The 24,367-nt window shown below is 54.2% G+C and overlaps 1 protein-coding gene across 3 annotated transcripts in view; it reads left to right on the top strand.

Annotated features, from left to right (window-relative positions):
* SEMA3F (semaphorin 3F) overlaps positions 1–24,367 on the top strand; it is a 111,687-nt gene that overhangs the window by 70,286 nt on the left and 17,034 nt on the right. Inside the window, exons 3-7 of one of the 3 annotated variants that reach the window (XM_073352602.2) lie at positions 2,805–2,965; positions 6,410–6,472; positions 8,376–8,495; positions 11,582–11,671; positions 21,666–21,759. In XM_073352602.2, the coding sequence (XP_073208703.1) occupies positions 2,805–2,965; positions 6,410–6,472; positions 8,376–8,495; positions 11,582–11,671; positions 21,666–21,759 (528 nt within the window). The remainder of the gene's footprint in view (positions 1–2,804; positions 2,966–6,409; positions 6,473–8,375; positions 8,496–11,581; positions 11,672–21,665; positions 21,760–24,367) is intronic. The other 2 variants (XM_073352603.2, XM_073352604.2) reach the window with 2 other exon arrangements.

Raw genomic sequence — 24,367 nt, 5'->3', positions numbered from 1 at the left:
ACTCTCTATGAATTTTTCATTTCCACCGCCATACATAGCACGGGCACAATTTATGGGGTCTCTACTGAACTTACAGTAACAGCCTTTACATAAAAGGTGTCAGGGTTACACCCAGACAACTGCTCAGAGTTATACAACATACCAACATTGTTAGAAACTGGACAGATTCTGTCCCCAACTTTGCTATTGAGAGAAGCTGGCTTTCCATGATGATACAGTTCCTGTTGTTCCTTTATTCTCTTTAGTTGGAGCTTAAGTCTTTCCACTTTTGCCTTAGCTTCTAGTTCCTGCTATTGAATTTCTGCCAGTCTTTGTTCATGCTCATGTTGCAGTTTACTTGCTGCCTTTTGCATTCTAATTGCCTCTGCAGCTTCTGTAGCATCAGGTAAGGGCTGTGCTCCTGCCTCCTGATCACTGGCCATTAACAGATCTCTCAGTCCTTGATTTGTAGCTTTCTTTTTAAAGCTTATCCCCTTTTCTGAACACAAATCTTCCAGGGCTTTTTTGTCAAGACCCTCATATGCTCTGTGCTCACGCATTGCAACTGCTCTTTAACCAACCAAACTCTCAATACCAAAATTCAGATGTGGATAGCGTGGGGTTCTGACCCAAAGCTTAATGGACCTGGTTCTCTGGATCCTAGCATGACTATGCCACTGTAACAGTGCTGGTTCTGGTGGGACCCAACTGAGAGTGTCAATTCAGGACAAATTGCTTAAAGCTAGGCAATTACAGCCCAAGGCTGGGGTTTTTCCACCTCTAAGGCAAACCAAATGAGCCAGAAAGAGAGGGCTTTGGTTTTACCCGACTGGTTAACCACAAGTCACACAAGCAATTTCCTTAGACACTCCAGTTTCCCAGTATCACCACCAGTGCCACTCGTTATGGGGGCAAATGGTTATGAAAACCAATACCCCAGTAAAAGAAAAAAGGTTCTCTCGATCCCAAAGGACCAAGCCCCAGACCCAGGTCAATATACAAATCAGATCTGACCCACAAATCATGCTGTTGCCAATCCTTTAGAATCTAAACGCTAAAGGTTTATTCATAAAAGGAAAAAGATATTGATGAGAGCAAGAATTGGTTAAGTGGAATCAATTACATGCAGTAACAGCAAAGTTCTTGGTTCAGGCTTGTAGTACTGATGGAATAAACTGCAGGTTCAAATCAAGTCTCTGGATTACATCCACAGCTGGGATGGGTCATTCAGTCCTTGGTTCAGAGCTTCAGTTTTTAGCAAAGTCCCTCCAGAGGCAAGAAGCAGGATTGAAGACAAGATAGAGATGAGGCAGCTGCCTTTTATAGTCTCTTCCAGGTGTAAAAACACCTCTTTGTTCTTACTGTGGAAAATTACCACAAAATGCAGTTTGGAGTCACATGGGTAAGCCACATGTCCATGCATGACTTAGTTCTTTACAGGTGGCAGCTATTGCCTGCATGCTATCTTGAACGTCCCCAGGAAGACTTCTTATGTGGATTGGAGTCTACCAAGGTCTATTGTCAGTTAAGTGTTTCTTGGTTGGGCACTTAACTTGCAAATTCCTTTCTCAAGAAGCTGACCAAATGCTAGCTTTGGCTTGGCTACACTTGCAAGTTAGAGCACATTAAAGCAGCCCCGGGAGCCCTAGCTCCTGAGGTGTCCACACTTGCAAGGCAGGTAGAGCACCTGGACTCTGCAGCTGGAGCAGTCCTGGTAATCCACCTCCATGAGAAGCATAAAGCTTGCTGCGCCCCGGCTGAAATGCCCGGGTGTCAGTGTGGAGGACGTGTTGCATTACTGTGCTGTGATTGGCCTCTGGAAATGTCCCATAATCCCCTGAAGTCAAGTGGCCACTCTTCTCATTGTTTTGAAATCGGCTGTAGGAATGCAGATATCCCCTTTCAAAGCTCCGTTTCTGACAGCCAGAATGCTTATCTGCCCCAGGACAAAGCAAACCATTAGTATGGAATGCTGCTGTTGTGAGTGTGTGTGAGAGAGGGGGAGGAGACGGGAGGGGGGTCTGCTGCTGTCTGAATTTACCAGGCAGCATGCTGACATGCTCTCAGCCCCCCAAAACACACTGTCTCTCCCCCCACATACACACAACACACTCCCTGTCACACTCCACCAGCCCACATTTGAAAAGCACCCATTACAGCCACTTGGACACTGGGATAGCTACCACAATGCACTGCTCTTTGTGGCAGTTGCAAGAGCTGCTAATTTGGCCACACCAGTGTGCTTGCAGCTGACAGTGTAAACACATGGCAGCGTTTTCCCTGCTGCAGTCTCCGAAGTCTGGTTTAACTCCCAGCGCTCTTCACCCAAGTGTAGCCAAGCAAGGCTACTTCAGAATTATAACACATTGAGATACAAGTACATAGCCAATATTCATAACTTCAGGTACAAAAATGATGCATGCATACAGATAGCATAATCATAATCAGCAAACCATAATCTTTCCATAGATACCTTACACGACAACCTTTGTACAATATTTGCTGCAAATATATTACTGTGGTTGCAACAATGATTTATATTGTCCCAGGTTATGTCAGTAATGTCACAGGCTGGCAGAGCCCTGGCATGTGAGTTGGGTGCTCAGAGCCTGGCAGGGGAGACCCTGGCACATGTGCCACAGTCCTATTGCACCCCAAAGCTGTGGGGGTTTGAACCTTGCAGCTGCTGAGGCTGTGGTGGACATCGTGGCCCTGTGTTGCAGGCTGGCTGATTCTGAGCTGTGGGGTCATTGCTCTCTTGGGTCCTGCTGCATGCAGAGCCCTGCCAGGAGGAGCCTGACCCCCCTGTCTGTGTTTGCCCGCAGAGCTGAAGGCCACTGGCACCGCTCACTTCTTCAACTTCCTGCTCAACTCCACGGACTACCGCATCCTGCTGAAGGACGAGGACCATGACCGCATGTACGTGGGCAGCAAGGACTACATCCTCTCGCTGGACCTGCACGACATCAACCGGGAGCCCCTCATTGTAAGAGCCCGTCTGACCTGCCTCCGCCTGGGGGCCCGCTAGGGATGCAGGGCTGGAGAAGTGGGGCAGGAGGGGGAAGAATGCTAGGCCCCTGGGCTGGAGTGAAATGAGTTGGTAGCCACCATCCATCCCCTGCTTTGCCTGGCTCCACCTTGTATTGAGTCATTGCCGGAGGGAGACCAGGGCCCCAGGACGTGAGACCCTTGCTGGGGATTGTCCAGTTCTAGTTTGCACTTCCCCCAGGACCTTGGCAGGCTGGGAAGCCGAGAGCCAGTCAGGGCCCTTTGCTGACTGATTTAGGAAGCTCCAGCTGTTTAATTGATCCCAGAGAAGGTTGATCCTGGGTGATGGGAGCCTGAGCGGGGAGGACAGATCCGATAGCAGAGGGTCTTGGGCCTAGCAGACAAAGGCAGAACCCGCCCAATGGCTGGGAGTTGAAGCCAGAGAAACACATGCTAGGAATAGGTACAAATTTCTCTAGGTTGGGGTTCAAAGCTGGCCCATGCCAGTGGTGACCGTCTCAATCCTACGGCCCTTCCTGGCTCTTTGGGGACAGGGAAATGGGCTCCTGTCTCAGTCTGGGTCTCCCTAAAGCCCCCTGACCCCAGTGCTTTCTGGTGTCTCAGCAGAGAAGCTGAGGGTTAAATGGAGACTTGCCCCATGGGCTGGCTCTGCAGGAGCTCTCTGAAGATTCCCTGTTGGCGCTAGCGAGAGTGGAAGCACTAGAGCAGACGGGGCTGTGTTTCTGCACTGGCTAATCCTTCTCTGAGAGCAGATGAGCCACCCAGTAAAAACATCAGCCTCCATAGGCAGCCTGAGTGCTCCAGTGCGGCGGTGGGACATGGGCAGGAAAACCTCCGAACTGAGGAGGCCCCCATGGGGATGCTCTCACTGGCTGCCAGCCAGACGCCTCTGACCAGCACCAGCGTCACCCCCAGCACGCCCACGCACAGCCATTAGGGTTGCCAACTTTCTAATTGCACAAAACCGAACACCCTTGCCCCTGCCCCTTCCCCAAGGCCTTCTCTGAGGCCCTGCCCCCACTCATTCCAGCCCCCTTCTTCCCCCCCATCGCTCGCTCTCCTCCATCCTCACTCACTTTCACTGAGCTGAGGCAGGGTACGGGAGGGGGCTCAGGGCTGGGGTAGGTGGTGGGGTGCGGGAGGGGGTGTGGGCTCTGGGAGGGAGTTTGGGTGTGAGAGAGAGTTCCAGCCTGGGGCAGGAGGTTGGGGTGCAGGTGGGGGTATGGAGTCTGGGAGGAAGTTTGGGTGTGGGAAGGGGTTCTGACCAGGTGCAGTGATTGGGGTGCAGGGCGGGGATCACTCTGTCTGGGCAGCGCTTACCTCAGGCGGCTGCCGGTCGGTGGCACAGCGGGACTAAAGCAGGCTCCCTACCTGCCTGCCCGCCCTGGCTCCGTGCGACTGCCAGCATGTCCGGATGCTAGGCAGAGGCATGGCCCGGCAGCTCTGCGTGGTGCACGCTCCCCAGGCCCCTGCAGCTCCCATTGGCTGTGGTTCCCGGCCAATGGGAGCTGTGGAACCAGTGTTGGAGACAGGGGCAGAACTTGGAGCTTCCCTGATCGCTCCTGCACCTAGGGGCCACAGGTACATGGCGACCGCTGCTGGGAGACACGCAGAGCCAGGGTAGGTGGGGAGCCTGCCTTAGATCTGCGGCACCGCTGACTGGACTTTTAATGGCCCAGTCAGCGGTGCTGACCGCAGCCATCAGGGTCCCTTTACAACCAGGCGTTCTGGTCGAAAACCGGATGCCTGGCAACCCTAATGGCCGTGTGGTGATGGAGCTGTGGGGGAGGGGAGCATGAACTTGCCCAGACCCTGCCTCCTCTCTTCTTAGCTCTTACTACTGCATGTGGGATGTCACGTGGCAAAGCCACCCCCAGAGCATTCCCAGGTCTCACAGGTGCCCTGCTGGCCCATCAGACTGGGCTCAGCTGGGCCCTCTCTGGAGGAGCTTTCCCCAGCCCATGGCTCCTGGGGTCTGCCCAATGCGGAGCCATGGAGCAGCAGCAGCAGATCGTGGGTCCATGCCTGAGGCTGGACAGGGGCTAAAGGGCAGGATAAGCTGAGCGGGAAGGGTGCCAGCCCCGCTTGGGCCCTTTATCTGCCCCTGAGCCGCCTCCCCCATCTGGCGCCTGAGCTGCCGGGGAGGAGACCAGGAGCAGATTTACCATGAAACAAACCATGCAGTGGCATGGGGCCCCCAACAACAGGGGGTTCCCCAAAATGCAGGACAAATATCTGACAATCTGCCCCCGAGTCTCAGCCAGCAGCTCAGCAGAGCTCAGGCAGGCAGGCTGCTTGCATGCCATGGCCAGTGGCCCCACGCCACTCCCAAAAGTGGCCAACTGCTGGCATGGCTCTGCACGCCCCTGGTGGGGGGAGACAGCGCACAGAGCCCCATTGCTCCTCTCCTCCCAAGGGACACAGAGACGTGCCAGCAGCAGTGCAGCAGGGCTAAGGTGGCTCTCTGCTCGCTCTGCCTCCCTCCCTCCATGCCGCTTTGCTCCTGGAAGCAGCTGGCATGTCCCTGTGGCCCCTGTGTTGCCTCCACCCTGAGCACCGACTCTGCAGCTCCTACTGGCTGCAGTTCCCAGCCAATGGGAGCTATGGAGGCGGTGCCTGTGGGCAGTTGCATGCGGAGACCCCCTGGCCTACCACCCCCACTGCCTAGGAGCCACTGCCGGGGGGGGGGTGTGCTGGTCACTTTGGGAGCCAGGCCACCCAAGGTATGCGCCCACCCCCGTCTCCCTCCTGCATCCAATCCCCCTGCCCCAGCCCAGAGCCCGCACCTTGCACCCAAACTTCCTCCCAAAGCCTGCACCCCTACCCCTCCTCCTACACCCCAACTCCCTGCCCCACCCCAGAACCCACCCCCAGCACCCAAACTTCCTCCCAGAGCCCACCCCCCGCACCTCCTCCTGCACCCCAACCCCCTGCCCCAATCAAGGTACCTCACTTTATTTTCATTTACTTCCCATTACTTAGAGGAGAACGAGGAATGAAAACCCGGGGGTGGTGGGAAGATAAGAGAGAATGTTCTTTTTCTTGGCTGGGTTCCAAGTGGAGGGGGGGGCAAAAATGAAGCTGTGCACAGTGCCCCACTAGCTTTAAATCCGCCACTGTAGGAGATGCCTTCTCCGTGGGCCGAAGTGGAGCCACCCCTGGGGAGAAGGGAATTCAACCTCCCCGTCTGTCAGTCCAAGGCAGCTTCTCCCGGCCCCCGGAGCACGGTGAGATGCAGGGCCCTGGTTCAATCCCCGTGTGCTGGCCAAGCTGTTGGCTGTTCCTGCCAGGAAGCCAGTAGCAGACCCTGGCGTGGAGCTTTCTGAGGGGCCCAGGCCTCGGCTGCGTGGGTTCAGCCAGATCTAAATTTAGCCCCGGTGGAAAACCCCAGGTGACAATCGAGCGCCTGTTGTTTTGTCAGATTCACTGGCCCGCGTCCCAGCAGCGGATCGAAGAATGCATCTTGTCGGGGAAGAACAACAATGTGAGTCCTTCTGGGGGCGTGTGCCTGGGGGCTGGGCAAAGGCACTTGTGGTCATGGAGAGCCGGCCTGAGCACTCCTTCAGGGGTTGGCTCTTTGAGATCCACACTCCCCGGGTCAGCTGACAGACTACGGGCTCTAATGACAACAGGGAATCTCCACCCCGGTGCCTTGCATCCCAGCCGTGTGATACTGGCATGTGGTTCAAGAGGCTGTTGGCTCACCAGGGGAAAGTACGTGTGACCTTCCCCGACCTGTTGCTATGGTAACCAATCGACCATGGGGAGAGGATCCAGGTTGCCCGGGCCTGGTGATCGTCCAGTCATTCAACCCACGGGAGGGTCTGAGTTCAGTCCTTGCTGTGCTGGGAGGCTAAGTGATCGCGGCAGGACACTGAGAGCTGGGGACGTCCTCCCGTTCCAATGGACATCTCAGGGCCCGAACTGGAGAGGATGTGGGCGTGGGGGGCAGAGGCACCTCCCAGAAATCTTGCCTATGGGACGCACCTGTGGAGCCATTCCCCCTGCAGCTGCTGCCCCCAGCACCTCGCCCCCTCAGCGCATGCTAGGCTCAGGCCCCACTTGCCAGCCTGGCCCACCCAGGTACAGCGTCACTCCCCGTCCCTAAGAGTGGAAGTGGGGCACCTGGGGGGAATGCCTGGTGCAGGAGCCAGCCCCATGGCAGCGGCGATAAGCAGCACTGGCTGCCCCCTGCCCAAGCAGGTTTGGCCCTGTGGCCCCTCTGTCAGGGGTATAGGGCCAGGAGGGGGCGGGGGGCAGCCAGCACTGCTGCTTCTCACCATGCCCAGCGGTACACACCGTGCGTGCCGTATGGTCATTGCTGCTTGGGGCACAGCCAGGCTTAGGCTGGATTCCTGCTGGTACCAGCCAGGCTCCACCTGAAATCCCCAGTCCACATGTCCCACAGTTCCCATCTGGCCACCGAGCAACTGTGCCTGGTTCTGAGGAAGCGAGGGGTTGGCGGTCACTGAGATGCCTCCACCGGAGCCAAGCCCCACATGCCTGGCAGCCGCCTGACCCCCAGTCCTTCTCTCCACTGGTCGCTCAGCTGCTGTCGGTCCTGTCCTGTTCCCCCGATGACGAACGTGCCTGAGTCCCCACTCGGCCCCCCACTCGGCCCCCCAGTTTGCCATGGCTCCTTCGCCGGCTTCCCGTGCTGCACTCCCAGGCTCCCCTCCCCCGATGCGGAGGAAATAGGAGCTGCAAACAGGATGCCTAGCCCTGACCCTGGGTCGTTAACTAATAAGCCGGGCCCAGCAGGACACCCAGTTATAATTGCTGTACTGCTGCCTCTCACCTGTTGGTAATACAGCCTGACTGGCCCCGGAACGCGGCCCCAACAAGAACAGTCCAGCATCCCCTGCCTGCCCCCTTGGAGCAGAAAGGGGTGGGGCACCCACTGGCCTCCTGCACCCTGGGGCAGAGGAGGTGCGGTGCCCGCTGGCCTGTGCCCCAGAGCAGAGGGGTTGGGGTGCCCGGAGCAGGGCAGGAAGCGCTGGCTTGGGGGGAGCTCATGGCTACGCCAGCCCCATCCGCTCCCAGTGGGACTCCATGTAGGGAGAAAGTTCCTTCACTGAATCCTCGGGGCTGGATCAGCTACAGGCCACGCAGCGGGGGTCAGTCCTGGCCGTACCTACTGACCCCCACCATCCCTGGGCTATTTGAATCCCTGTGCTCTGAGGAGCTCCAGGCTTGGGATCAGGCTACACCACCCCTCTGGCACCGGGACACCCTCCTGGCTACATGCCAGTCTCCAGCAGCCCTGACACCTGAGGCCTGAGCATGCACCATGCAAGCAGAACTGGGGTGGGCATAGGGGTGCCGAGGATCCTGCGCATGCTGCCCCAAGCCCCCATAACCCCTCTCATTCTCCTCCTGCTTCACAGGGCGAATGTGGCAACTTCATCCGCCTGATCCAGCCCTGGAACCGGACCCACCTGTACGTCTGTGGCACTGGTGCCTACAACCCCGTCTGCACCTTCGTCAACAGGGGGCGCAAAGCACAGGTGAGGCGTCGGAGGGCCATTGCTCAGCCACACACCCCCAGCCGGAGTGGTGGCATCCTCTCTGCCCCAGGGAGCTGGCCTAGGCATGGCATGTCCTGGCAAGGCTCCCTGGGTGGTGCAATATTTGCCCCAAGAGGCCATCACCCTGGCTCAGCCTGTGGCTTGCAGCCGCTCTCAACCCAATGGACCCTGCTGGAGGCCCATAAGAGGCCTGGCTGAGGTCTCCAGCACAAGGCCAGGCAGCTGCTCCTCTCAGTCTGGAACCTGGGGCCATTGTAGCCAGCTCAAAAGGGGGCACTCATGGAATAGAGCAGCTGTCTGGCCATCCCGGTGTCTCTGAACTGTGTGTGGGGTTCGCTTTATGGATTTCCTTGCCAGGGGGCAGTTTTCAGCTACTGGGCTGTGAATCCCCTTTGGACAGGATCCTCGGGCAGGGAAGGGCTCCATCTGGAAAGCAGCTGGGGAGCCCCTGCACTGCGCTGAGATATGCCGAGCCCCTGGCTCTTGCTGAAGATCTGCCTTGAGCTTTGCACACTCCTTGAGGTGGGAGAATCTCTGCTTTGGGCCTGGCTGCCTGCAGAGTCGTTGGCGCTGCTCAGTGGCCTAGCTTGGGGTAGCAAGTGATCCCATTGGGGGCTGGAACGTCTCCCGTTGGAGGCTGATGAGTTTTGGCAGCATGGGGCACATGGGAAATGCAGACATTTTTGCATGGCAGGTGCTCAGGTAGCTATGGGGAGGGAGGGGTAAATGAGGTTTGGTACATTTAACTTCAGTTTACACTAGTGAATTCTTTGTATCTGTATCTAAGATGGGCTCATGCCCCCAGAGTCAAGGATGGGGACACATATTAAACAGTGAAAAATGAAGTCATCAGGTGCTGCTCCTCAGCTCGGCTCCACCAGGGCTCTGCTAGCGCTCGGCTCTAGGTTATTCTATCATGTGCATACAGTGAGGTGTGGAACAGGGAATCTCTGTTTTTGCGTCGCAGCTGGTTGGGGTTGCCAGCGTCCTGTGTTACTGGAGAGCTGATCCCACGCACAGGTCAGCGCCTCGGTCCCATTACTAAGCCTGCCTGTGTCTGCAAATGGCTTCATTAATACTGCTGCCCCTCTGCCCCTGCAGAGCTCTCTGCAGAGAGCCCTCTGCAGAGCTTGGGGCCTGCAGGCCAGCCTGCCAGTGGAGGAGAAAGCAGTGTATCCACCGGGCCTGGAACTGAGGTGGGCCCAAACCGCCCTTCATCCGAGAATCTCGCCCATGCACCAATGCTCAGTTCTTCAGCAGCAACTCGCCCTCCGGACTTGACTCTAGTTAGAGTGGATGGGGCGGCGAGCAAACTGCTGCTTGCCGCAGCTCCCTCCTACAGAACGTGCATCACAGCACCCAGCCGCCCCGGCATTTCTTCCAGCTGGCCAACTTGTAAGTCTGGGGAACAGCGTCACCCAATGAGGCCCTCTGTGTCATGGACTGTGCCTGGCTAACACCTGCCTTGTTCTAATTGTGTGATTTGGGTTCATCACTCACAGCCAAACAGGCATGCATTTTTGCGCACTCTGTGCAAGAAATGGACGCACATCTTCCTGGCTTTCTATTGGCTGCTTGCCCTAGAGGATGGGGGCTGGGACAGAGGGGCTCCCCCACATCCATTCCAATCCAGCTGTGATCCCTGACAAGCAGAGGCTGTTCTGTCCCCTCCTTAAGGCTGTTTGGGGGCTCATGGGGATCTCAGTGCATTTCCCCTGGGGCTGCATCCCCCAATCGCCGTGAGCATCAGGGGCCCTAATTGACCTCGGGCCCTTGCTGTCAGTCTCCTCCGAGAGGCCAAGGCAGGAGGGGGTCACCCCCCAGCTGGGGGGGGAATCTAGTCCCACTCTTGCCCATATAGTGGGAGTGGGCTTTTCTTTTGGAGAGGCTCCGCCCACCACCTCCCAGGATTCAAATAGGCTATGGCTGTCACTGGAGGGGGAGGGGCCTGTTGTTTGCCATGGGCTTTGCCCACTGGTCCTGGGGTCCTGGAGGGGTGGTACCTCCTAGCACCGCAGTCCATTGGAGAAAAGCCAGATGGTGAAGCTGTGCATGAAGTGAGTAGAGAGGGAGGAGCTGGCCCCCCACAGCAGCTTTGTGGGATTGGGGTAATCCCGGAGTTCCTCATTATCCTCATGCTTCAGGGCAAGAGCTGGGGTCAGGAAGGGATTTCCCAGCCATGTTATGGAACTGTGGGCTCCACACTATTCCCGGCTGAGAATATAAACTTAAGTTTGGGGTTGTTGTTGTTTTTTTTTAATTTAAAGTTGATACACCATGACTAGTGAACCATGTGCCTTGAGCCCATCAGCCAGGGTGGCACCTCCTGTATAGCACCCATGGGCACCACTGGGCAAGCCTGATTGAGTGTGGGGTAAGGACTGGGAAGCATTGAGGCTCCTCAAACCGCAGGCCGCATCAGGGCATTTGCCACTGTCCTGGCCTCTCAGCAGCCTGGGGTTCTCAGTCTGGGTGTCATGAGGATGCGGCAGGCAGAGCAAAGGGCACGGTTATGAGTACTGTGTGGCAGGCCTGAGCCAGGCATTTGGTCACACACAGTCCCAGAGCGGGGCCAGGACCCAGCCCTGCTGGAGCCAGGATTCCCTGATGTTTAACCAAGGGTCTTGGTCCCTTCCTCTGTCCCCGGGCGGGGGGAGGGGGCTTGTCACAATGTTCCACATCTGCTGTCAGTGTCAGTACGGGGCAGGAGGAGGCCCATCCAGTGTGTGCCACACACATACATGTGCCACGCATGCTGGCACACACCATGCCCACACATGCCATCACAAGCATGCCACCACACTAGCACACGGTGGGCACAATTGCATGCGGCACACACAAGAGCCTGGGCATGCTCACAATGCCCTGGGCTCAAGAGCGCTGGCTCTGCCCACGGGGGCGCTCTAGGAACAGGGGCAGGCATGCTGGCTGGGGGCAGGGGGAGTTTCTAGCCCTTCCAGGTGGGCATGACCCCCTCTCGCTGCACTAGTGACCATCCCCGCCCACCCCCTGGGTGGCCTCTGTCCCCGCCAGCTCTAACTCTCTGCACTGCTCCTTCTCCTCAGGCCTTTGCGCTGACCCAAAGTGTCCAGCCGGGAGGACGGGGAAGCCGAGCCGCCGACTCCTCCCACAGCCCGACACCAGCAGAACGCAAGGTGGGACTCGCGCTCAGATCCCCCCCAAGGGCAGGAGCCGGCTCCCTTCCCAGGGCATGCCTGGGCTTCCTAACCCTCCTCCCCCATGGCATGCACCTAACCGCTAACCCCCAGCTGGGCACGTCTCTTGCAATGGCTAAGCTGTCTGTGCCACCGCCTGGCACAGGGCAGCTGGTCCTCGCATCTCCTCTCGGACTAACACCTTTTTCCCCCAGGCCTTGCTCCAGACGCTGCAGGGAGGAGGGACACTGTCAGGGGCCCTGTGCCAGGAACGGAGCCACGGGCTCTTGATTCCTTTCAGAACACTGGCCGCTTGCAGGGGTGGGGGAACGGTGGACCTACGAAAACACTCCCCCAGCTGGCTCTTTAAGCACAGCAGTGCCCACCACCTGGGCAGGAAAGTTGACAACACTCCAGCTGGAGACGGATCGTGTTGTTTAATTGGGAACGGGCCAGATGAGGCGAGGGAATGGGATGCACAGCTCTGAGGCCCTGCCCCTGACAGTATCTCTTCGACGAGATCATCTTCCCACCGGGCTAGCAGCCAGGTTGGCTCACTGCATGGAGATAGGGTTAGCCCAGGTTCACGTCGCTGATGCCATAAGCAGCTCAGGGTGCCGGGAGGAATCAGGAGCTCATGGTCTCAGGGGGAAGTTCAGCTTCTTCCAAGATTTGGTTTTCCCTGTGCCATGAGCGACACACTCAAGACTCCTGTTTGAGGGCATCTGCTCTGCCCTCCTGACTCCAGCTGCCTCCAGAGCATGTTCCAGGAGCTCAGAAACCCAGGTCTGGTCCTTACGTCCCCCCACAGGAGCAGCCAGCAGGGGGCTCTGCCAGTCCATGGGCACGTCCCATGCCCCAGCACCTTCTCCATGGGACAGTTTGCTTTGGGGAGGTTATTCGCTGAGAGCCTAGAGACCAAAGCCCTCCACAGAGCTGGTGGGCAGGGCCCAGTGAGATCCAGCAGTGCCCCTTACACACACATGCTCCTCCTGGGCTCAGAGCACCCCAACTGCCCACGCTCAGCTACCGTCTCTCGGCTGTGACCCAATTCCAAGGGTTGTGGATGCCTGTCCCTGTGCAGGTTTCAGACCGGCCACCTCCCCCACCCGCCAGAGGGGTCCAAAGCATGGGGGGCATAGAAAGCTGCCTGGCAGGAGGCACCATCTGCCACCCAGCAAGGGGCCGAGACACTGACATGGGGACTGTTCCCTAAAGCAGCCGTGGGGCGGGAGGGGGGGTGTCATACAGACCTGGGCACCCGCCTCCCACGACAGCCCTCTGGGGTGGGGCCTGGTGTCCTGCTCTCCTTCTGCCATCCCAGGGCAGGGTGGGGGTGGCAGCTCCCCCATTCCTGGGTCTTCTTAGCCCCTCTCTCTCCCCCCCATGAGTATCTCCTCCCCCAGCATGGCTGCAGTCCAGCTCTCCTCCCTGGCTCCCATGTGGGAGCTGGCTCCTCATGTGATTGTGCGAGGCCCCCCATGGCACATGGTTCTCCTCCAGGCACCTGCCTGCCGCAGCTCCAGTCCCTCAGCATCGCTGCACCCCACCAGAGAGGAGCTGTGTATCCCCATCAGGACAACAGCATGCTCCCTGCTGGGCCAGGGGCAGCCTGGGCTGGGCTCAGGGCAGGAGCCCCCGTGACAGGCAGACAGCAGTCCCTGGGAGGTGCCCCCTCTGCGCCAGCCCCTCTCAGGCCAGAAAGGAAGAACTCCCTTTGATGTCTCACTACACGCCTGCTGCTGTGCCTGGGTCACCGTCGTCAGAGAATGGAGGAAAAGCCTCAGTGCCCTTCCCCTGGGCTGAGAGGCGAATGTCTCGGGGGGGGGGGGTCACCAGGGCCCTCCTGGACAGGACCCCCCCAGCAAGAGGATGAGGAGTTGCAAGGCAGAGAGAGAACGTCGTGAGGAAGAAACAGGAGCCTCTGGTCAAGCTCTACTCAGCACGGAACTGGGGCAGGGGGCCACTGAGCTTGCTGGATGCCATATCTGAGCTCTTGGGCAGCCCGGAGCTTTAATCTATGCCAGTTTGTAGCAGCCCCAGCGCGCCCACGACTAAGCCAGGAGAACCCTCTCCAGTGGGAGAACCCAGGCCTGCCTGGCCACGAGCAGAGAGACTATCGTTGGGCTGCCCCCTGGATATCTCACGTTACCACATTCCCCACTAGCACCTGGCGAAGCCTGCAAACCAGCGTTTGCTGATGGGCCTTGGGATTCCAAATGGCTCAATTCTCGTAAGATTTCAGGAGGGGCGGTTCTCAGAGTGCCAGTACCTGGAGTCAGGGGTTTATGGGAGGAACTCAGCTTGCATCTTTGGGCAATTTTCTAGCCCTCACTGATGTGCTTGGAAGCATGGAGGCCAAAGGCTCCAAGCCCAGAAGGCAATGAGTTTGAAGCTGGGATTTTTTTTTTTTTAACTGCTGGTTATTCATGAGTAGGTTTTACTTGGTTTGAATATTCGGGGGATGGTGCCCTTTATCATGCTCTTCATCACGCAGTCTCCCGCTTAAAAAGTTTAAGTCGTCCAATCAGGGAGCAGAAAAAATATCATGCGGCTTAGGGGACCAATCACGCACTTGAGAAACAGTGGTGGTGAAGTTTTCTGAAGCCATTGTCTGAAAGTGTCTGGCCCAAATGACTGGTCTCACCATTGCAAATAGGCACTCAATTTGGGAAGATCAAAGTCTGCTTCAGAAGGAAAAAGGGTTTAAATTTGCTGGATGAATTATCCACAATAAATGAGTTGCCCAGCGCTGGGTCAGTCTCCAGTAACCTTTAGTGCAGCTCACCTGCACCACTGAATTGCAGCTGCCGTTCATGCTAGGAGAAAGTGCCATAGTGCTGCATTTGCAGATGGGGAGCCATGTGTTTGTATTCAGTGCGGGTGTGGCGATAGCTGTTGGATTGGGATGGTTGGATATACACCAGGGTGGGGGTCATACATACCCAGTTTTACCTCAGTCACATTGATGTGCATGCTCCCAGTGAAGCTAGTCGTTTGCATTACCCATTGTCACTGCGCTACATGGTCTTTTTCATCCCATCCATTCATCCCAACTAGGGCTGGATTAAGACCTTTAAAGGCCCTAAGCACTGAAAAGATTATGGTGCCCCCCCATATGTAATTCAAAATAAAAACAATACTATACCGTAAAATAAAATTTTATTTTTCAAAATGACACAAAAAACTTACGTTTGCTGAAATTAAAATAGCTTCTTTCTAGATTTTCTGATTGCAAAATTCTGGATAAGTTCATCGAAGCTGACTCGACGAAGCATGTCCGCTTCCATACACAATAGGGAAAATGAATCATGTCTGTCCTGACACATTGTTGTTCTCTGAAGGTTTTTTATTCTTTTCAGCTGAGAAAAAGAGCGTTCTGCGGAGCAGTTAGTAATCATCAATGTTAGAAAAATACGTAGTGCGATCTCTACATTCGGAAATACACATTGTATTCTGTCTTTCAATATTGTGTCATGAAGATCAATGTGACTGAATTTCATTTTTCCTGTTTCATTAAACTTTGCGCACATATAACAGTGGAACTGCTGTACTTTTCCACAGAGATTCATGTTCAAGTCAACAGGGTATGAGTCAACTAGCTTTTGGGAACCTTGTGAATATTGTTCATCAGATAAGTCCATATCATTTAGAAAAGAAAATCTACTTGATACTTCTTTGTACACGTCACCTCTCCTCTTCATATGAGCTTCAAGTGTATCAATTATAGCGTAGTAAGTAGATACGCGAAATTTGTCTCTAGGATTCAATGCTGTTTCTGTTGCACTGGTATCATTTGCTTGTTTTTTCCTGATTTGCTCGTGGGACTGAGCTTCTTTGTAGTTAGTATCAGGCAAGATATCTTTTGATATGCCTTCAAATCTTTCGAAATCATTCCTCAACGTGTGTACGTGGTCTGCTAATGATTGACAGAGGTCTGCACATGTTTTCAAATCCAGTTCTTTTTCTTGGAGAGCTTGACTTGTGTAGTAAAAGTGTTGTAAAATTCATTCCACATGGTCAACATGAATACAAACTCTAGTTCTTGCATCTTGTTTGCAATGTTTTTTGCCTCTCTTATAGTTTCTCCCTTTTGTGATTGGTCTTCAGCTATACTTTCTAATGCATCCACAATCTTTGAGTAGGACTCCAGAATTGCACTTGTTGCCACTGCATGTGCTTCCCAGCGAGTATTAGAAAGAGATTTCAACACACGATCATTGCCCAAATATGTTTTAAGAACTGTCCATCGGTGTGTTGAGGCAGAGAAAAATGTATAAAGTAACTGGACTGTTGAGAAAAAACTTACTGCCACCGGACAACGATCAACAGCACCGCGGCCAGCAAGACTGAGAGAGTGTGTAGCACATGGTATGACTATGGCATATTTGTTCTGTTCTAAAAGCTTCGTCTGCATTCCTTGATAACGCCCTGACGTGTTGGCAGCGTTGTCGTAAGATTGACCTCTGCACTTTGAGAAATCTCTTTTGCAAACTTGGCACAGATAATGCAGTATTTGATTTGCCATTTCTTCACCAGCGTGGCTTTTCAGATTGAGGAATGTTATAAATCGTTGAACTGGTTTTCCATCTGTGGGAGACACATATCTTAGTACAATACTCAATTGATCAATATGTGAAAGATCAGGTGTAGAGTCGACAGATAAACTGAAGTACCCAGCAGTACTTATTTCATCCACAATAGCTGAACACACTTTGTCACGCATTAGACCAATGAGTTCATCACATATTGTCTTGGATAAGTATGATGGGTTACCTTTGCCAGCATTCCCATCTTTTGAGATATGGCTGCTAAAAATGGGTCAAACTGAGCCACAAGCTCCAACAATCCCAAGAAATTTCCATTCTGAAATGATCCAAATGTCCAAATGTCCCATTAGTAGGACGCCCCCCTGGTTTAGGTGGGGATAAGTAGTAAAAAGAGAACAGAAAAATGGCGGGAAGAGTGTGTAGTGCAGTGTAAGGAAGTCTAACAAAGTTCTGATTTTTCCCATGATGACTACTTTGATGCTTTTTTTGAAATATCAAATATCAATTTTTTTAATCTCATTTTTTTTATGCCCCCTGCTTTGCTGGGGCCCTAATCACATGCTTAGTCTGCCTATTGGGTAATCCAGCCCTGAAAATGCCCCTATATGACTCCATGTTATAAGAGCACCTCCTGCCCTGACTCAGCCCATTCCACGGAAAGGACTTGACATGAGCAAGTCCTCAGGTAAAAGAGGGGTCAAGGGAGGGAGATTAATTCTGTCTGATCCAATCCATCTTGAAGACAACTTCAGCACAGCTCAGCAGAGCTCGTTTGTGTGACTCTCTGAGACAGGGATGAGCTCAGCAGTTAGCTATCTGAATCCTATGTCTTTCACTTCCAGCCCTTCAAATCCAGCCACTTCCAAAACAGTTACCATGCTCTGAAGCCCATAACCGACCCTCCTTTTCATCCCCTTGTTAGACAAGTATTCGCAGAACATTCCAACAATCAACAGCAATTATGTTACCAACAGCTTAGATGCAAGCGGAACATCTGGACTAGATACGGTTGAAATGTTCCAATGGAAAGTTTTTCTATTAAAAAGTAGGATTTTTTCATAAATGCCCCTTTTTTCTTTTGGTCACACACCCCATCACCAGTGTTATTTTTGGTTTCCAGCAAATATTTTTTTATCAGAAAGGTGATCAAAGTGTCAATTGCATTTTTTGTTTCCCAACTTTCAGGCAATGAAAAATTGCAATGACCGTTTGGATAAGGATTTCAATTTAAAAAAAAAACAATTGTATAACAATTTGCAAAGAAGGAAAAAAATGGGTCAATTTCAAACCATTCAAAATGAAAACTTCAACGGTTTTCACTCCACTGGTTTTTCAACAGCTTTAAGCAGGACTGGCTCTTGGATTTCAGACAAAAAGTCAGAAGACACCTTGTCAGGTTCTAGGAATGGGTGCATGACTTTTCCTCGAAACACCGAGACTGATACCCATGGCTCTCTACTCACAAGTGCTGGAGTGGCATGAAAGCAGCTGGCTTAGGGCAGTTGGGCTGGTATGACTTTTCATTCAAGGATGGTTTGTACCATGCTGCCATACAAAATATCACTAGCCAGGGATGAGATACCTTGGACTGCCCAGATACACGGGAACATGGGCATTGCCAGGCTGGATCAGAACCAAGGTCCATCCAGCCCAGTGTCCCATCTCTGATTGACACTGGCACCAGCTGCTGCAGGGGAAGGTGTAAAAGCCCTGCAGCGGTCGAAGTCGGGTAATCTTCTCCCCACATAGGTCTCTAGTAGCCAGCAACTGGCTCATGCCCTATGTACAAGATGGAATATCCCTACCAAAAGTTATTGTGGGCATAAGGTGGCAATAGCATTGCTAGGGCGGACAAACAAGGCAAGCCCATTGCTGGTATAGGGCTAATACAAGGTGCTATAGCAGATCGCACGGTGGTAGGCTGGCTGCCATGGAGATTGCCTGGGAACGTGGAGCGAGTTCAAAGGGCCGCCACCCATTTGAAATCTAGCCCGTTTCAATCATGAGTGAAATGTCTCTCCCGGCCCTGCCCCTGTCAGTTCTGTGGTATTACACTCACACTTCCTCCTCTGTGATGCTTTTCTCTGCCGTCACGGTATGGGGACCCACTCAGACTGCAGGAGAAGCTGGCTAATGCCTGGGCTGAATGGAGGATGTCACCCTGGTGTAGCGACCCCTGCTGTACACAAGGGAAACGACTGCTGGCACAGAAGCAGCCAACCCAAATGGCAAGCAGGGGTGGGCTCAATCCGTGCAAACAGCTATTTAGCCCTGCGTACACTAGGAGTTGCACTGGTTCAGCTACAGTGGTGGCTGGCTGGACTCAGGGGAAATCGCTAGTACAGACCAGGCCTAATTAAATATGGGCCCCATTCAGCAAAGCACTTAAGCACATGCTTGAACTTTATGGTTAAAAGTTAATACTGCTGCCAACTCTCACGGTTTGATTGTGAGTCCGGCAGTTTCTGGAGTATTTGTTTAAAGCTCCGGCTGGTGGCATCAAGAGATCACAGGAGAGTCTCGGCTTTCATTCAAAGTCAAAGGCAGTTTCTAGCCCTCCTGGTTGCAGAGGAAAGCTTGAAAACATGACATACGTGTGCCCCAAAAGCTTGGAAACTAAAAATCTAAGAAAAACAATCCCACAATTATTATTAGGTTGGTTTTTTTTCAAATCTCATGGTTTTTAAGACAATCTCATGATTTTGGCAGGCCAGATTAAGGATTGTTCTGCATTTAAAGTTGGCAACACTTGAGTTCAGCAAAGCACTTAAGCATGTGTTTAACAGGGATGGTTTGCTGACTTGGGACCTACTTTATGGGGAAACCAGGGACTATTTCCCAAGTAAGGTCAAATGTACAAAGTAAATAAATTGCCACGCTACCTGGAATGCCATCCTAAGGGGCGGTACTTCCTGGATTGCACTACTGGTGCGTGGAACTTCCTGGAAGGAAATCACCCAGTACTGGTGGTATGATGTAGTGTGAGGGTAGGACATGTAGCCTGATCTCACCATTTGATCTTCTAACACCCATTTACATAGAGACACTTGCCATCCCACTTCCTGTGCTTCCTACTCAATGGAGTTTAATTAGCAGACAATAATCGTGGTATCGCATGCAAAGGATGAAGGTGGATGGGAACCTGGGAGGCAGTGACCATGATATGATTGAGTTCAGGATCCTGACACAAGGAAGAAAGGAGAGCAGCAGAATATGGACCCCGGACTTCAGAAAAGCAGACTTTGACTCCCTCAGGGAACTGATGGGCAGGATCCCCTGGGAGAATAACATGAGGAGGAAAGGAGTCCAGGAGAACTGGCCGTATTTTAAAGAATCCTTTTTGTGGTTGCAGGAACAAACCATCCCAATGTGTAGAAAGAATAGTAAATATGGCAGGTGACCAGCTTGACTTAACAGTGAAATCCTTGCTGATCTTAAACACAAAAAAGAAGCTTACAAGAAGTGGAAGATTGGACAAATGACCAGGGATGAGTATAAAAATATTGCTCAGGCATGCAGGAGTGAAATCAGGAAGGCCAAATCACACTTGGAGTTGCAGCTAGCAAGAGATGTTAAGAGTAACAAGAAGGGTTTCTTCAGGTATGTTAGCAACAAGAAGAAAGTCAAGGGAAGTATGGGCCCCTTACTGAATGAGGGAGGCAACCTAGTGACAGAGGAGGTGGAAAAAGCTAATGTACTCAATGCTTTTTTTGCCTGTCTTTACGAGCAAGGTCAGCTCCCAGACTACTGCACTGGGCAACACAGCATGGGGAGGAGGTGACCAGCCCTCTGTGAAGAAAGAAGTGGTTTGGGACTATTTAGAAAAGCTGGATGAGCACAAGTCCATGGGGCTGGATGCATTGCATCCGAGAGTGCTAAAGGAGTTGGCGGATGTGATTGCAGAGCCATTAACCCTTATCTTTGAAAACTCATGGCAATTGTGGGAGGTCCCGGATGACTGGAAAAAGGCTAATGTAGTGCCCATCTTTAAAAAAGGGAAGGAGGAGGATTCGGGGAACAACAAGACAGTCAGCCTCACCTCAGTCCCTGGAAAAATCATGGAGCAGGGCCTCCGAGATAACTGGCTCTGTGGATGAGGGGAAAGCAGTGGACGTGTTGGATCTAGAATGTTCTCAGTGGTAGCTGATGACAGAACGAGGAGTAATGGTCTCAAGTTACAGTGGGGGAGGTTTAGGTTGGATATTAGGAAAAACTTTTTCACTAGGAGGGTGGTGAAACACTGGAATGCGTTACCTAGGGAGGTGATGGAATCTCCTTCCTTAGATATTTTTAAGGTCAGGCTTGACAAAGCCCTGGCTGGGATGATTGAGTTTGGGGATTAGTCCTGCTTTGAGCAGGGGGTTGGACTAGATGACCTCCTGAGGTCCCTTCCAACCCTGATATTCTATGATTCTATGACTGTGGAGACTTTAAACTCATTGCTGCTTGTATTGGAAGGTCATTTCCTTAGCAGCCACTCAGACGGGCCCTAGCTGTGGTTGCTTCTGTTTTTGTTCTAACCCAGGCTGCCATCAAAAGGCTTGTGACTGATGACCAGCAGCATTCCTGCAAAGCAGTCACTCTGTAGCTGTAATAAAATGCCGGGGCACTGACTGTCTCTGCTCTCACATGCTAAGCAGGGCCAGGCCTGGTTGATATTTGGATGGCAGATTGCCCATTAAAAATGAATGATTAGGCCCTTTTAACTTTGGGTCAGCGCCCCCAGCGTGGCTGAGGTGCCGTTGCTTAGGCGAGATGACAGAGTTGTCAGCTTGTGGCTCTTACTACTGTAATAACCCTGCATGCAATGCTACTCTGCATGGAAAGCCAGGGCAAAGGTGTGGCCAGACAGGGGCCGCTCTACCACAGATGCCCAGGCACTGACTCCAGCGAGATTAATGGTAGAGACAGAAGGACAGGTGCTGTGACGGGGCGATCGCTGAGCAACCTGGGGCTTGTGCCATTGAGAGCTTTGTCTAGGCTCAGCTGGGAAGGGAACTGGGCACTCGCAGCAGCGCTGGAGTAACAGCCCCTCACCGTTCCACCGTACCAACACATTCTGTTTCAGCTGGTGCTCCCAGGTTGCCTCCGGGATGCGCCCCAGCTGGAGTTTGGTGCCATGACAAAATTCCCCAGAGGAGAAGTGATAACCGCCGTGTCCCACTCAGATTCCTCCTCGGCAATGGGTAATTCCTTTCTGCCTCTTAACTTTGCCTCTGCAGTTCCAGTGGACCCAGCATTCTCCTTCATTGCCTACCATTCGGTATGTGCAGCATGACTGTGGGCTGCTAACAGCTGCCATGCTCCCCAGAGGGGGCTGCATTTCGCTTCTGGGTAAGGTGAGGCTTGTGAGCGCTGTGGAGTTATGAAAGTGCTTTGGGTTCCTCTGTCCTATGGAAATGGAAGGGGCGGGTGTAATGGGCTCCCTCCTATCTCTGTTCCAGGATTATATCTTCTACCTGGAGCCGGAGAAGCTGGAATCAGGGAAAGGGAAGTGTTCCTATGACCCCAAGGTGGACAGCGTCTCAGCCTTGATAAGTGAGTCCTTCTCTCTTGCGACTGCAGCACTGCAAGGTGGCCAAGGGGACCAGGGCTGCTCTGGCTGGGCCCTGCGGTGCTCCAGAGGGACACCCAGCTGGTTCTTGGCACTGATTCCAGGACCATAGATGGTCCTAGACCAAGAGGGGCAAAGGGGTATAGTGGTGTCAGCCATTGCCAAGGCACAAGACCAGGAAAGGGCCAGAGCAGCAAAGGGGAAATGCAGACAGGGCTGTTGCCTAGTCTCCATACGGGGAGATGTCTGCAGGGGTGAAGGTGGAGTAGCCAAGGCCCGGGGGGCACCAGAGCCCAAAGATCTAAGCTCGGCTGCTCGCCAGAACCACCTCAGCCAGGGCAGGAAGGTACCTGAGCCCTCCACCAAGGGACCAGGAGACTGGGAAGGTGCCCAGGCATGTCAGAACCCAGTTGTGGCCTTTAATTCATAAGCTCCGGCCCAGAGCCAGGAGGGACCTGGCTGGTTGACTCACAGGGAATGCAGCCGCTGCAGATAACGTGTCAGTCTTGTTGAGCTACTCTGTCCTCCCTGCTGCCACCAGTTGAACCCTGGGTCACACTCTCCAGTGGTGCCACACGACCACTCTCGCTGCCCAGGGAACCTCCAGGGGAACTCAACAGCCACAGAATGCCTGCTGCCTGCTCTGGTCTCGGCTGCTGGCGAGCCCTGCCTTGTGCAGACACTGCTGCACTGCAACCCATTCGAACTTGCCACTCCAGCGAGAAGCAGCCACTTGCAGGTTACGGGGAGCTGAAACCAGGAAGTGCATGGGCTGGGGTCCAGGTTGAGGAGGAAGCTCCAGAACTCCTGTCCAGGCTTTGCCTGGGACAAGCCAGAGAGCAGAGCCCTGGGGAGCCGGCTGTTCTCTTCCCGGCCCCGGCACACACGGTTCCCCTTGCATGAACCTGGCATGGCACTCACCTGAAACAGATGCTGCTGGCCTAACACAAGGCTCCACCATGACTCCCCATTGCTCAAGGCTGGGGAAGTCTCTCCCCACGAGCTCCCATTTTGTGCCTCCCCTAGGCTGTCCCCCACCCCCTTGAACTAGCCAGCGCCACAACTGCGTGGGGGTGGCTCACAGACCCCTGCTCTCCCTCCCAGCCGCATCAGAGCAGAGCAGTGGGCCGGGGAGGGACCTGCACCAATCTGAGTTGAGTGCCAGGGCTGGTTGCATGCCAGGGAAATATTAGGTGGTTTGAGACCAACGTTAAAATGAGAGGTGATGAGAAGCTGTTTAGGACTGCAGGACGGGTGGCTGCTGGGGGGCTGCTCCCCCCTCCCTGGAGACATTAGCCTGGCGGTGTTCTGCAGCTCTGCTGAAGGTGGCTGCCCCCAAGAAAGCCAAGCAGGGATCTGAGTCCAGGGCCCAGCGGCTGTGGGGCCAGCAAACCCAGTCCGGGTGTGTGGGAGGGAAGGCAGCAGGTCGAGACACACGCAGACGGGGCACTTTGGCCCAATGTGAGGATTTGGAGGGCTGTGGCATGGCAAGAGGCCCCCGGATGCCACGGTGTTGGGTGTGGGACGAACCTAGGTAGAACAGAGTGGAAATGGGGTAGGAGAGGCTCCGAAAGCCACCGACAGATGATGGAAAAATCCCCAGGGCGTCTCTTTCCTCAACAAGGTCAGATCCAACCCCGGCGTAGGAATGGCCACAGTGAGTCAGCCCCATGTGCTAGGAGCATCTCCACCCCAACTTCCTGTCCTATTTCTGTCCCTATTCTCCCCATTCATTTCCCATTTCCTATTCCCCTCCCCCCCCCAGCTGATCAGGCGCAGCCCCGGGCACTGCTGGCGCCCTCCTGAAAGGTGCCAGGCCACAGTGCATGGCAGCCCTGGTGTCCATGGTGCTTTGCCCCTGGGGTGGCGAGGGGCAGGGATGGCTGGGATGGGGTTGCAAAGGGCGAGAGACCGAGTCGGAGCAGTGAAATAATGCGGGTCGGTATCGATGTCCTGCCGTCCCCGGGCCTGTCTGGGCAACAGCTGTGCCGGGCTCCCCCAGGAGCACTAGCCAAAGCTCTCACTTACTGCTAATCCCCCTCCCTCCCCCCGCCCCTAGGCCTTGCAGGGCCTCGGCTGCCTTTGATCCTCTCCAGGCACAGGTATTGCCTTACACGCCAGCCCCAGCACTGCTTCGTTCATTGGGGAGCAGCTGTGAAGCAGGGGGATGGCAGCCAGACCTGGGACCGTGCCCCCGCCACAGTGCCAACCGGGCACCATGTGGGAGATGGAGACCTGTCTAGGAGCTGACAAGGAGCTGCGGTCCCTCTCCCCAGAGGGGAGATGGAGTGCTCTCAGGGCTGCCCCAGGCTCTCTCCCCTGGGCTTTCTCCCCACACCCAGGGGCCCCGCGCCAGCCCATACACTCTAGGCTGAAAGGGCATTGCTCCTGGACAGCCTTTGAGACAGCTCATGAGTGGCACAAGTTGGTGACCCCGGTGTTGCAGGAGCAGCAGGTTGTGACTCCCTGTCTTTGTCCCATGGCGTGTGCCGCTCGCAGTGGACGTGGGCAGCGAGGATCTGCCAGCTCCTGGGGTGTTGTGGGCACCAGTCGTCTCCTCACTGGCTCCCATGGTGGTGTCCTGCATTCCAC

This window comes from Lepidochelys kempii, chromosome 7, assembly GCF_965140285.1.
Source record: "Lepidochelys kempii isolate rLepKem1 chromosome 7, rLepKem1.hap1, whole genome shotgun sequence".
In the NCBI taxonomy this organism is placed as follows: domain Eukaryota; kingdom Metazoa; phylum Chordata; order Testudines; family Cheloniidae; genus Lepidochelys; species Lepidochelys kempii.
This window is presented reverse-complemented; position numbering and strand designations above follow the sequence as displayed.